Source organism: Strix uralensis, chromosome 16, assembly GCF_047716275.1.
Source record: "Strix uralensis isolate ZFMK-TIS-50842 chromosome 16, bStrUra1, whole genome shotgun sequence".
Taxonomy (NCBI): domain Eukaryota; kingdom Metazoa; phylum Chordata; class Aves; order Strigiformes; family Strigidae; genus Strix; species Strix uralensis.
The window spans coordinates 17,034,961-17,049,585 of NC_133987.1; the positions used below are offsets into that span (position 1 = coordinate 17,034,961).

At 44.2% G+C, this 14,625-nt stretch overlaps 1 protein-coding gene across 7 annotated transcripts in view; it reads left to right on the forward strand.

Moving 5' to 3' along the window:
• The window catches only part of CARHSP1 (calcium regulated heat stable protein 1), a 73,277-nt gene that overhangs the window by 45,402 nt on the left and 13,250 nt on the right, over positions 1-14,625 (forward strand). For 4 of the 7 annotated variants that reach the window (XM_074886147.1, XM_074886149.1, XM_074886148.1 and 1 more), the window contains 2 exons: positions 9,895-10,087; positions 12,801-12,923. In XM_074886147.1, coding sequence (XP_074742248.1) covers positions 9,915-10,087; positions 12,801-12,923 — 296 coding nt within the window. In that variant the 5' untranslated portion in view covers positions 9,895-9,914. Of the gene's footprint in view, positions 1-7,214; positions 7,322-9,894; positions 10,088-12,800; positions 12,924-14,625 lie in introns of those variants that run through there. The other 3 variants (XM_074886153.1, XM_074886150.1, XM_074886154.1) reach the window with 3 other exon arrangements.

Genomic DNA, 14,625 nt, shown 5'->3' on the forward strand with positions numbered 1-14,625 from the left:
CCTGAAGCAGTTCTGGAGGCTGTGAGCAGTGGGAGTGTGCTTTGGCTGTATTACTATTCACGCAATCACAGATTTGATTACACCATATAGGGACGACCTGTTTGTCAGTGCAGTAGACCACACAGATCCATCTAAAGCTGCAGCTCGCAGTGGGGATAGTTGTGCTGCCAGGACTGCGCTGAGGAGAGGTCTAACGAGACGTAAGGTAAAATAGCAACATTTTCTATTTTGCAAGTAGTTTGGTTGTGTGTGCTTGCTTATGTTTTCTGTTTTGCAAGTAGTTTGGTTATATAAGAAAAAACAGATTTGTGCAATATTGTATTTACGTGGTGCTTGTCCTATAGGCTTTAGTTAAATTAAGAGAATTTCAGTTTAAGAGTCAAGGACTAACCATTAATTTTGTGGATGAAACACTTTCCTCCCAGTGGAGCGTGAGTATGACTTTTGCTTGTGAGTGGCATTCACAAATGCAGAGCGTGAAGAACCTTTGCCTCAATCTCCTTTTCACCAAAAGCAGAATGGGATTTCTTGCAGAGAGGTTTTTTTGCTCTTGGGACAGGCACCTTGGCGGTGGGTGTGCTGCACTCTGCTTGCTGCTGCAGGACAGAGACGTCGGCCTCAAGAAGGGCAGGTGCTGGGATGGGCTCAGCAGTAATGAAGCCTTGCCACAATCCAGACACAGGCTGAGGAGGCACAGCACACTTCCCGCTGGCGGAGAAAGGTGAGGGAGCGTTACCTCCCTCTGTTAAGCTGGTTTGCAAGAAGTCTGTTTTCAGGTCTGGTTCCTCTGCAGCGGTGTGATCCAGACTGGAGTGAGACTGACCCTGGCTTTGAGCAGGGAACCAAGGCTGGCTATCATCAGCCTGATGAACCTCTGCGGCTCAGTCAGGGTTTTGTATGCAAAGTACAGACACAGCTGGTCCTCACCGTGCTGCTACAAAGGAGGTTGTTATCTTTGCTTTAGAGCTGAAGAAATGAGGACGCTGAGGGGAAGGTCTCAGGGTCACAAGCACAAGCTTGCGTACAGCATGGTGAGATATATTGTAAATTGGGTTGAGAAATAGGGTGGAGAGAAGGAAAACAGAAATGCAGTTGTTAAATGGGCCAGTGATCTATAAGCACATACATATATATATATATATGAACCTTCTCCATTAAAATTTAGGCCTGTCAACCCATCTCCTCTCTTTAAGTGTGTATGTATGTGTGTAAAAATATTCCCTTTTGTTTGATTTTAATGGAATGTGCATTTCTGCACCTCTGAGTGCTCTGTCAGCACAGGCTGAATATGTTTCATCAAGCTGTCTTTGGAGTGATGAAGCCTGTTGTTAACCTTTTTATGCAGGTGGAACGTAGTTTTAAAACTTTGCTGTGGTAGAAAAACCTATTGCGGGTGCAGCTGCTTATGTAGGGAAGCAGTTGTGCCGCTGAAGCCTGGGAAGTAGGATGCAGGTAGGAGTCTGTGGGACAGGATAGAAAGGAGGCGGCTTTAATGGAAATCAAGAGCATTTCTTTGTTCCTCAACAGAAGGTGAGAATTTTCTTCACTCTTGTGTCAGATACAGAGGATTTTCTGTTTCCTAAAGTATTTCAGTAAATTGTATATCTGTCGCTCATTAATTGATATTGATGCAGGTTCCTAATGACATCTCAATCACAAACCTTTTGTTTAATTGATTTCTGAGAAATCTAATTGAAATATACTGGGGTTATTAGACTAGGATGCTTAAAAATATGCATAGGTGTCAGGCAGCGAGACTGGGAGATGGCCTGTGCATTGGGATAGCCAGAAAATAGAGCCGGGCCTGGCAAAAAGGAGTCTGGGGTCTATGGGTGCCTCATGGTACTGGTGTAAGGATCAAGTTATTTGTGAGCGGTTTCTGACTCTGCGCCCTGCCATCTGCATCTTGCTGTAATGCTGACAGATGAAATATCCTTGGAGGATTATTTTTTCCTTTGCCAGTACTTGTATGCCTCATAAATTTCCATGGTTATAGATCTCCGTAATGTGAACTGTTTTTCTTTATTGAAAATGTTGATTAGGGAGGAAACACAGTGAACTAATTGTTCTGAGTAACACTTGAGCCACATAAATATTTCAGGGGATTTCAGTAGCCTTAAAAGGCTCAAAGTTGCACATGAACAAACTTACCCATAATTGTGGCTGAAGTTTTGTGATGTGAGAGGAGGCTGAAAAAGGGAGAACTTCTCAAAAGTGCCTAGAGATTTACATATGTATAACTACTCTTCATAATAGTATGACCCTGTATAAGCCCATTTGCCTTGTAGATGAGCCCTAAGACGTTTAGACACAAGACACATGAAATATTTCTCGTGTTTTGGTATAAATATTTTCTGCCAAAACGAAATAAATTCTGGAATAAATTCACATGGGATGTGCCAGCATGGAAATAATGGCAGAGGGAGAGCTTCAGACTTGCAAAAGCACTGAAGGAAGAGCTGAGTTGCAGAGCTTGAGAGCAAGTGCTGGAAGGGACAGTTTGTTCCCTGTTCAGTACTTGATATGGGAAATACGTAAGTTTACTGTGATTGAGCGTGTTTAGCAAGAATAGGATGAGATGTATTAAATGTTGCCTCTGCTATCCAAGAAGAGAGTTCCCAGCCTTGGCTAATGGAGGAATGATGAAGGAACAGGAGTCTGGAGTGATCAGAAACAACAGGGTTTGTGGACTGGTAGCTCATGCAGAAAGCAGTTTGCAGACTGAAAGCAAGGCAAGATGCTGGGCGTCACCCCCCAGGCTTGTGCTGGCTCAGCATAGTGATCTTGCTGGTCCCGGAGTGATGATTCATGATCTGCCTGGAGCCGTGCCTGGGGCTGGCTCAGGTCTGGGCAGTTAGCTGCCCAGCAGCCTGTGGATGGGTGTAACAGCTCTTTCCCACCGTGTTTGGTAGGTGAGAGGCTGTTGTGTCCTGCCCAGCCAGGTACAGGCAATCAGTGCAGGGGCTGGTGGGCAGCTCTGTCTCCCAGACTTACATCAAGCCTGGTGCTCTGTAACCTGTGGATTTGCATGAGCAAGAAATTGAAGCTGTGTGCACAATCTTTAGACTTATTGTGGGCTTACATTTCAGGTAAGGTTACATCTCCACTATAGAGTGTGTCTTGGTGCTGGAGGGGCTGCGCTTGCCCCACCGGAGTGGGGCACAGGACAGGCCAACGCTGTGCAGACAGCAGCTCCGATGCAGAGCACAGCTCCGTCCCTTCCAGCCTTTAGCCTTGGCAATGCTGTGGGCCCGCTCTTCACAGCACCATGGACTTTCCCCCCCACTGATAAGGTAGGGTTTCCCAGTGCCACTACAACAGCACTTCGGCCATGTTTCCATGCCCTTCTCATACTGTTCTCATGGCCTTATGCCTGCAGCCGTGATAGTGTGGGCATGGTGGGTGCTTGTGAGAATCCGCCCCTCTTCCTGCTGTCCCTGTCATGTGGACGTTTTGGTTTGTACTAGAGATAACCAAAGCAGAGTGAACAGCATTGTGGGTGATGGTCATTTAAATACTTGATTGCATTAGCCAATAATATATGTGCACAGGAACTTAAGTCACTGGGCAACAGTTGGACCTGATTAGATGCACTAATTATCATCATCATCTTCAACCATCATCTTCATCATTGCTTGGGAAGAGCTCCCAGAGGATACTTGCCTGGGACCTGTTATTGCTTGTCCAGGCTCACTGTGAGCTGGGAGAGTTTTCCATCTCTTTTAATCTGTTCTTTAAACAAAAAGAGTTAGATAAAGCGAGATTTTGTAAGCAGGTTGAAGTCTTGGGCTTTTGCTGTGACAGAGTGTGAGGGGAGGCGTGCTGGTCTCGGGATAGCTCTGTGCTCTTCCCGGCTCAGCAATTGCTGCCCACCATCATCCCAAGGAAGTTACCTTACCACTGGGTGCTGTTGGGTTCTGCTCCCACTGAAATACTTTTTGACAAGATGCAAGATGAAATACGGTTGTCCTCATATTGTTATGCACACTCTCTCTTTAGGCAAATCCTAGTGAGTGCTATCACCTGGGGCAGCCAACACACTACAGCTGGTTACAGCCACCTGTGGTTGCTTACAAGCGAAGGACCCTGGCTAACTGTTCTGGGCAATTGGGAGCTAGAAGTTTATGCAGCATCAATTGCGGCAAATACCGGATCTCCAATGAGAGAGGATCTTGATTCCTTTGTATTTTCCATGAACCACAGGATATCACCTTATATCCTTAAGTATAACCATAAACCAGTTGAAACGTACCTAATCTGTCCACTCTGTTCCTTAACCTAAATGCATTTTTTTAAGTGCATCTGGCAGCTTACATGAACAGTGGAAAACACAGGACTGTAAGAAATCCTCACCTTTATCAATGTACTATACAGGCTGCTGCTGACTGAGTTCCCCTCCCACCCCTTTCTGTGGTCTCTGCCGTGCAGGGCTGTTTGTGCTGCTCGAGCAGCTTTGCTTTCAGACGCAGCAGGCTGCTCACTAGAGGAGCAGAGGGGCAGCCACAGCGTTTGGGGAAAAGGTGTTCACTGCTCAGACTGTGTGGAAATAGCTGTTGCTGCTTAAACTCAAGCCTGTTTTAATCCAAATTAATTTGTATGCACAGACAAGCAATAGGAATTTTCCTTGTTGTATTTTGCTTACCTTATAATTAGGCTTTTACTGGGCATGGGAATGGTTGGGCAATGTCCTGGTCTCCATTAACTGCCAAATGGCTACAGTGTGTGGGCACACCTCTGCAGCCTCCAGGAGCGTAATGTTTATACCGTAATCCTTTGTGTTGACACGTCACATGCATGTTGCAACTCCTCTGAGTTTCAGTATTAATTGAAATACCAGTATTAATTGTGGAAAGTTAGTCATGCAAACTAAGCTGGAAGGGGAAGCTTTTTGAATCAGCTGTTTGGTGGTTGTGTGCGTTTTGTAAGTGCTTGACGCAGGAGGAGTGCTGTGATGCTCTGTGGTGCTGGGATCCTTGTGGACACTGGGGTCCGAGTGCCAGAAAGTGCTTTGGAAAGAAACTGCAGGTGGGGGCAGTACTGTGGCCTGGTGCTCAGGTGCCTCAGAGAGCTGCCAGGGAGCTGGGAGCTTCTAGAAGAACTGGGGGCACCCTTGGGAGCCAGGCACCCAGTGCCTCTCCTTCAGGGCCAGGTAAGTAATGCGTGGAGCAGAGGGTCCTGGTGTCTTCACTTTCTCAGTAGATGAGAGCAAGGGACACAATGTTGGGAGAGGGCACTTTGGAGCAGTATCAGTGTCTAGTGCTCAGCGTGTGCCATCGAGCCGTGTTTTTTCTCTCGCTGAAAGAGCTTGTAGCTGTCAGCAGAAGAGCAGGCAAAGCTCAGGGGTTTATCTGCATGGCTTCCTTAGAGAAGGAAAGAAATGTGGCTGTGTAGAATAAATTTGGAAACCAGGAGATTTCAAAGTGAATCACTTAAAAAGAATTCTTGACATTGTTTCTAAATTCAAGGAAAGCCCAGAAAACAAACATTTTCAGATGTCCACATTCCTCGTAGAGGTTGAAATGGAAGAGCTAACTTCCAGAAGAATCCAGCTGAAAGCAGCTGCTCTCGGGGTACAGAAACCTCACTCTCCCTTTGAGGAAAGGTCTGGGTTTCCAGGCATGCATGGCCAGTGCTGTCCTGTTCATAGACTGTCATGGTACCTTCTGAAAGCAGCTCCTCCAGACAGTGTCTTCCAGGCTAAGGAGGCTAGAAAGCTTTTTCTCTGTGCTGGAGCACTGAAACATGCAGAGCATTTCCTGGGGATGAGCTCTGTGCCTGCTGGAGATATTGCAGTGTCTGTTGTGTGAAAAAGAAACTGTTCATAGACAGAGAGTTTTCCTGGAGTCTGTCACCCTGCCCTGTCTGTTTGGACTTTTCTCCAGGCATTTTCTTTAATTAAAAGTGAGGCTAGGTTTTTGTGGTAGTGTTGTGCTGGTCAGGATGGATAACTTCCCCAAAGCTGCTATTTTTTTTATGGTATTTTTAGTGGTATGGGGTAGACTTGAAGAATGGAAAAAGAGTGTATAGATATATAGAGAAATGATGGTACCACTTACATACCCCCAACCTTAATGACCTCAGTAGATTTTTTTGCGTAGTATTTTATGGAGAATTTCAGAAACTTCTGCATATATTGCACTCTGTGCTTTATAGGTCACCTGTTACAGATGACATTTTGGGGTCTCTTTTGTGTACACATTGGCCAATTGTTCTGAAAAAAATATGGTAGAAGAAGTATATCTTTTTTGCTTTGAAATGTTAAATTAGTCTATTGTTTCCATGATGCTTCTGTGATTTATTTATATTTCAGTTTGGTGCACACTTACAGTTGAAAAAAAAAAAAATCACATTGGTTAAAGATAGATGATTCATGTTAAAATATGGCCAGACTTAAGGGTAATGTAGTACGTGGTTCGAGTTTCCTGAAGAGCCTGAAAATATCACCACCTTGCATCCTGTTACATTCATTCTGTAAATACCAGGCAGCAAATATTTTGCTGGCTCAAGCAGAAGAGAGACTGTTTTGTCCCTCATCTCTGTTGTAGTTGGTATCTCATGCTGCTGGACTTTTTGTAGCTATGATTTGCTGCTGTGAAGTCCTGGCTGCCTTCACAAGGCACAGCAAGCGGGATGCTGGGGGGGAGCTCAGGGCAGGGTGCTCTGTTAGTGCTGTCTGGGGTTCGTGTGATGCCTTCCTTGCCATGGGGAGGTGGAGAGTGGTGGCTGGACTGGAGACAGGGGAAAACTAATGGAAACAGGCTGGGACATGGTGGGCTTGTGTAAGAAAGTAGGTTTGTCCAGCTAATCACAAAGAGGCGAAGGTATTTGTGGCTGCTGAGGAAGGGCTGGTAGGCAGCTGTCTGAGTCCCAAGGGTGATTCTTGATTTGCAGAGGGTCAGTTCAGAACACAGGATAACATCTGAAAAGCATCTTTGAAGACTGCCAGTAACTGCATTAGGAAAGCAAAACTTGTGTGAAGGGGAAGGCTGGGAGGGCTGGAGGCGTGGGATTTCAGTTTGAGTGTTTGCTGTAGGCTTCCTGCATAAGCACTGCCCAGGCTCCGAGTGCCTCCAGCTGTGCGTACAAGTGGGGACGGCGTTCTGCTCCTTCAAGCGTGCTGCCAGTGGAAATGAGTTAATCCCTGTATGAACAACGTCAAGTCAGTGGCCACATCAGAACAAACTGAAATAGCTAAACTCCACCTTTGTCTTCAGAAAGGTTCAGATGAAGTGATCTTCTGCACTGAGAAAGCTGAGCGGAGGTTCGCAGGAGGCAGGAGCTGCTGTCATCCCACTGTACGCAGTGCACACGGTAAAACTTGGTAATTCAGTGTCCAATCTTTTTTATTGCATCTGATTTTTATGATTGTCGGAGAAGCCCAAGAGGCAAACGGATGTGCCGGTGCGCTTGCCCATGCAGTGGTACAACATCCATGCCCATATGGGCTGTTGCTGAGCTGTAGTGTAGCCACAGGCTTCCTATCGCTCGTTTACATCCACTCCTCTTCTCAGCTGTGCTTGTTTGCTGCAGCGGGTGTGAAGTCGAGCATAGCTGCTCCTGGCTGCCTCCAGCTGTGTGCATTTGTGTGTGAGCTCTCACCGAGCTCTGATCGCGATTTAGGACTTGTGTAATAGAAATTATGAGAGGCAAGGCCATTCATCCACTTTGCCCGTGGGCAGAGAACAAAAAGGGTATTTGTACAGTGAAATGGCACTGAATGTTCTACATCACTATTTTATTTTATGTTTACAGAGCAGAGGGCACAAAAATAGCATAAATGGGAACAATAACGTATGTTAGCACACTTCTAGCTCCATTTAGCCTTCTTTATTTGTAACTATTTTTGTGGTTCATCTGTGTTTTAAAGAAAGGAGGGAAAATTCTCCTGCCTCTCTACCCTTGTTTGAGGAAGGGGATGGGCAGTACTTTGTGGTTGGCTCTGCTGCATTGCTGTGGATGGGTGAATAGCTCTGCATTTTGCTTGTCACCTGACAAGCTGGTTTATATTTAGATTATGCGAGAAAGAGTGTGATTCTGAAAGCTGCATTTTCACTTGTGCAAAGGCCAGACCATGCGTGCTGAGTTACCGGGATAAGATTTTAATTGTTTGCACTTATTTTTCCTTTATTATAGTCCCGCTATGTCAAACATGCATTCCTGGAAAGCAAGACACCCAAGGGAGAAGTCTTTCAAAATCCGAGGAGACTTCCTCAGTACCAGCCAGCACAGCAGATCTCTGGAGGAACAGGAAGTTTGGAAAACCCTGTCCCTTTGGTGTCCCATCTCAGTCTCAGCTGAACACTGTGCCATGGTGCTGATCCGGGCATTAGCTCGTGCGTGGCAAACACCAACCATAAAGCTGTGGTTTTGTTTTCAGCTGAGTTGTTGCTCTTCAGAACAGTGTGGAAAGCTCAAGCTGGTACATGAGGGAATATAACTATCCACTTCTACCTTCTCAGCACCCTGAGCAATTAAACACAAAAGCTTTTGTTCCCTAGTGACTTCATTCTTAAGAGGCCTTTTTTAATTTTAGTCCTTAGTTTCGGGAAGAAATAATGGGAATTTGTCATTGACAAGAAGGCTGCATCTCTCAAATGTCATGTGAAGGATCCACTCCATAATTCATGGGCTGGGGAGTGTGGGTGTCAAAAGGAGGGTGCATAATGGATATGAGAGATTTCAGTTCAATTAAACTATTGATCTTAAAGGCAGCTTTTCTTGCCATCATGATATTTTCTTGACCCAGATCGCCGCACTTTTTGCTAACTCCAGATATCCAGATAACCAGATATTTTTAGATTTTCTGAAGTAAGCGTGGTGGGTTATTGGTTGATTTCGTACAGCTTGTTCCCTTTCCAATGTGGATGGGGACTTGCACAGGAGTACCAGAGCAGTGCTGATTGATTTATCTTCTTTCTGTCACTGCTGCACCTGTAGGCCATGCCTTTGTGTGTGTAGAAGTGCTGCTGTTTCTTATCAGTCCTTCTCTTTTTGTGGATTCTGTGAGTTTTGCTTGTTGTGTGATGTGTGTTGCTGTTGGTGTGCTGAGAAAGGGACCTTCTGCCTCCTCTGCTGTAGGGGGTGAATAACAGCAAATCTGACTTGGGCAGCAGGGGATCTGAACGCAAATGAGGACTATTTTGCTTCCTAGTTGCTGGAAGATTGTAGCAGACTCAGATCTACCAACGGGGGCTGCTGGGTCTGCCAGATCTTTACAGGCTGGAGGGGCCACCTCCATGCAGTCAGCCACTGCCTCCCAGCTTTGTCCATGTTTCTGTCCTTGGCAGAGTCAGACAGTTAATTTACGCTGTCTAAAGTGAATTAAGGAGGACTTGTATGATTTTCTTCTTGCAGTCAAGCAGAAGGTGTTACAAACTCTGACAGAGCTGTGCTAATAGCTGAGCAGCAGCAACGAAGTTAGCGTTGGTGATTGCGCCGCGAAACTAACCTCCAGCAGTGGAGGTGCAGCCTTTATTTCAGTATTTCTTCTTCTAGTGTTTCTTTCCTGTAACATGTGTTTGTGTGCAGATGCAGGAGACTCCTCTGTGCTGTCAGTGGTCAAACCCCATCTGCCTGGGAGCTGCATGGGGCACACTGATATCTGGTATTGGGGCTGAGCTCTGCTTCAGGAGCCATTGCCTGTGAGTGAGGCAGGAGTAAGCAAATAAGTGTTAGTTGTGGAGTAATCTGTTTTCAGTGGAGCTTCCTAGAACAGCTTACAAAAGCTGTGAGATTTAAAAATTAACTCAGTGACACAGAGCTTTTGGTGCAACTGTGTCCGTGTGTACGTCTGCAGGAAGTGAGTCGTATTCTTACAAAATCATCAGCTGAAGAATTTGTGACTTCTGCGACAGTTCCCATTTTGGGCTAAGTCAGATGTCTTCCTCTCTCTAGGCTTTTCTTAGGCATCAGGAATGTCTTCTGAGCCCACTTCCTCCGCCTCGCAGCAGACCCCCACCTCTCCATCCTCACCCAGTTCTCTCCATTTGCCTGAAAACCGCAGGGCAAGAGATCGCTCCCCGTCGCCCATGAGAGGGTACCTCATCCCCAGTCCGCTGCCCACCCGACGGACCAGGACATTTTCAGCGTGAGTACTGGGAAACCTGCATTTCATAGTCACAACCAAACGTTTGCCTTTGGGCAGAATGATCAGCCCCTGCCGAGGTGAAGGGAGTTGGGGCGGGGGGGTGTGTGTGTGTGGTTGTATCTGGAAGTTTATTTGGTATTTTACTGTTATCTCTTCTCCAATAAATTCTGATGCCACTAGACTTTTAGTCCAAATTGCCTGTAGTTTTTCAATGCTCTGTTTGCATAAAGGCTGTTCAAAGTCCTTTCCATTCTTTAAGACCAGCGTTTTACAGGGAGGGGAAAATACACTGAGATTTTTTCAAAACAGAGTTTCTTGTCTGAAGCTTTGCTTCACTTTAGACACTGGGTTGTGGCTTTCAGGACAAGTTCCTGTTGGTCTTTCTTCCTCAGCTCCACCTCCTCTTTTGGCATGACCTCTCTTCTCACTGCCCCTGGAGCACTGGACCAGACCTTACTGGAGGTTTTAGTTCTTTCAGTCCTGACACCTATGCTACCATCAGCTAGGTTACATTTTAGGGATGGTCCATGACCCTGTCACTTTTCAGAGGACTTGTTTCCTTTTCCTATTCAAGCTTTCTTATCTCCATCTTAAGATTGCTCAAATAGACCTGTAAAAGAGTATGTTGATTTTCAAGGTATAAACTCTAATCTCTGATTCTCCAAGGTTATATGAGTTTTTCCATAAAATTGCTATTTGTACTTGAGGTAGTGATCCTACAGCAGAGCTGTCTTTCCCTGAGCTTTCCTGTCGTGCTGTGCAGGCTCCTGGAAGCCCCCCACTCCCCAAAGGGACTCCTCCACAGCCAAGGATGGTGTTGCAAGGTTTGGCCATTGCAAGAAGTTCCCAGTGCCTGTGATAGGCCTCCCAGTGAGGTGCTGACCTGCAGAAGGCAATGCAGGCTTCTTTGTTAATCTCAGTGGCCTTTGAATAAGTGTCTGAGGGTGTAACTTGTTACTGTGGTCAATCTATTGCATTTCTGCCACAGTCTTGCAATTACTTCTGTGTAAGTGAGGTCTGGCAGTGCTGAGTGAAACATTGTGGAAATAAAATCTCAAGCCTGCAGCTAGCCTATTTTGTGCCACTTAATCTAGTTGGCATGCTTTTTCCTTTTTGCTTCTTACAATGTTACCCAGAGCTCTTTTCTTCAAGAGTTAATCCATGCAGATTTAAATAGCATCAATCTCGATGATGCTTCATATTATTACTTCTTTATTCAAAACGAGGCAAAAAAGAACAGCAGCAGAAGAAAAATTTATATGTTGTCAGTTCCAAAAGCCTTCAAATGCCCTAAAGTTTGTAATGGAAGTAGATTGCTAAAAGGATCATAATTGACTTGATAATTGGCATTGCCCTTGAAAAGCAATTCCAAGATAGCTTGCCTCAGTGCTGTGTTAATAATGAACTCTTTGTAATGCTCAACTGTTAATCCTAGTCTGGTTCTTACAAAACTAAAGAATTTATTATTTGTCTTCCAGAGGTCTTTAATCGTTAATTAGTGTAGGAATCTTGCTGTATTTGTTTGCCCTGAAAATCAAAATTGCTTAAATTTTTACTTTTTTGTTTTTTGTTTTTTTTTTTTTTTTAGTTAGTGTCCTCTTTAATCAAGAGGAGCTCTAGGTGAGCTCTGGCCCCACAGTTGTATACAAAAGATGGATGTGACAGGCAGGGGCTTGTTCAGTGGGATTATTTAACTTTAGTTCATTGAAAGTATGGGGCCTTATCCCCTACAGTGCTTTATCTCCTTGAAAGACACAATTGAACTTTAATGGCTTATTTAGGGCAGTGAGAGCTTTTCTGTGTAACAAGCACTTGTGGGGTCAGGTGTGTCAACAGCTTTACAGAGCTGGAAATTAAGTGATTTAATGGAGACTTCTTCTTTCTTTAACACTTTCAACTGTATTTCCTTAGTGTTAGTTTGACTTAAGGACAGAGCTAAGGAACAGAGCTGTTACCACATATTTTAATGATTTTATTTAGACTTCAGTAAACTTCTAAACATTTGGGAAAGCAGTGTCAAAGTTGCCATGATGCATGTAACCAAATGGCAACACAATCACTGAGTTTGAAGAATTGCATCAAAATCCTCTTCTAACATGGAAGCAACCTACTGGATAGTCATCGGCATGAGAAGGTCCTGATCTAGTAACTCCTCTGTGTAAACCCCATAAGGTGTCTAAGAGGTGAAATACTGGCTTCACTGGATCCTACTCTGGCAGGATAATGATAGACATGCATGCAGAAGGGGTGTGTGTATATGTATAAACCTACATATTTATACATGTCTTCATGCACTGCATTCTCTCAATACCTCGTGCACACGCTTACTGTTAAATTTGTGCAAGCACATACAACACCTAGCTGTACACTGGTACTCCTGAACTCATGAAAGGTATAAGATGCTTACATTTGATATAGTGTCCAAAAGAAAATTTGGCAGGGTGATACAGCAGATGGATTAAAGATGGCAACTGATGGTTTATAATGCCAGCAAACATCTTCATCATCTTTATCTCCCTTAAAAAGGCTACAGGCAAAACATGTGCAGTGTATGAAACTGGGTATTAAGCAGTTGCTACAGAGGAGTATAGTCACTGGGAGTGAGTATTTGGACCATTGTGCCCATTTGCTTAGTGTGCTCTGGCTGACACACCTGGAAGCGGTCACATCTGTGCTCAGCAATGAACCCCTCTTTTTGTGCTTTCTTTTGCAGAACCGTGAGAGCATCGGAGGGTCCCATCTACAAAGGTGTCTGTAAATGCTTCTGTCGCTCCAAAGGCCATGGCTTCATTACCCCTGCAGATGGAGGGCCTGACATCTTCGTACATATCTCTGAGTAAGTCGTCTGGGTGGCCAAGGAAGGCTGGAGGTTTGGTTTGCCTTAATTACTGAATGCTTTTGACATTTCAGATACAAGAATGGTTTATCATCTGTCACCCTTATCTCAGCAAAGAGTTATGCAGATGTTACTGGCAGCAATAGATTATGCTGTTCTTTTCCTGTTATACTATAAATCTGTTGAGTTAAAAACTAGATGATCCTGTCAAACCTTAGTATAAGTTGTGCAGTTTCACCCAGACCCAGAAACTTGCATTTACCTGAAACAAATCTATGCAGTATTCAGTTTTAATTTAAAGATTTATAACACTGAAAATTCACCACTTTTACTTTGCACTGCTTGTACCAAAGGTTAATTACCTTTACTGTTAAGAAAAGTTGCACTTTGTTACTTCCTTGAATTTATCTGGCTTCAGTTTTGAGCAGTTTATAACTAAAGCTTTCTCTCTTAAAGGGTTCATTAGTACCTCCACTTTTTTGCCTTGAACACACTGAGAACCATCACCTCTGAATCTGCCTTTTGATAAACTAAACAGATTAACCTCTTCAGGTCCCTCACTGAGAATTTTTTCTCCAGTCTAAAAGAGTCTTTCTAGTCTCTTTTCTAAGTGTGCTGTAGAATTTAAATATAATTTTAAAACAATAAACTGCACACATACTTTCAGTATATAGAGATAAAATCTCCTCTGGATTCCCACTCTTATTTCTCTTTCTGTACATCCCATAATCGCATTAGCCCTCTCGTCCCTAGTCCTTTGCTGAGTTGTTTATCTGCTCTGACCTCGGCATCCTTTGCAGCGTCAGAGTTTGGTGCAGTCCCAGATACAGTCTGGCATCCCCGACAGCAGCGTTTGCATTCCTAGATGTATGACTTCATATTTGGTTGCACTGCAGCACGTCTTCCTTGAACAGGCCCTGCCTGCCAGGGGATCCAGATCACGCTCCGTGACTGCACTGTCTTTGTTATTTATTGCTTGGCTAATCTGCAAGGTTTAATAGCCAATTTTGTATTTGTTTCTAGATTGAGATGTCGACCAGCATTGGGGCTGAAACTGGTCTCTGAGGGCATGTATTAAGATTGCTCGATGTTTATTCTCGAATAATCTCTTTTAGATCTGTCACCAGTTTTTAGTCTACATATTGTTTACAGTGTTGAAGCTGTATAATCCTTATTTGTTGTTTGGAGTCGTTATCCAGTGACAAGTCAACAAAAGTCTTACCAAAGTTACTGACATTGCCCCAGTTCTCTTTCCTGCTTGTGTGTGTAGCGTGTGTCCTTGGAGAAGGAGTACATTGGCCTTCTGTCCAGTTTTATGAAATGTTACTGCATGATGGGTGTTGGCAAGTCAAAGCTTTTTAGGTCTCATGGGTGCAAGTGGGCTGAGTGGTCTGACTTACGTGTTCAACTCAAGGAAATGTTATTTAACATCTTTTTCTTTCATCTAATACAAATGCACAATTTCTTCTTACTTCCTGCATAACTTAAACATAACGCTTCTTATATCACAATTTAAAAATTCTACTGTGAACATCTAGTCTGACCTGACCTATACAGTTACTGATTAGCAAGGGTTTAGTTAAAACAGCCCTCTCACAGAAACATGAATTCGCAGCCCTCTAATGAATTCTTTTTAAAGAACTGTCTATTTTCTGTCTTGTTTTTTTTCCTCTACATTTTCTCTTCTAATTAGTTTGGTAAA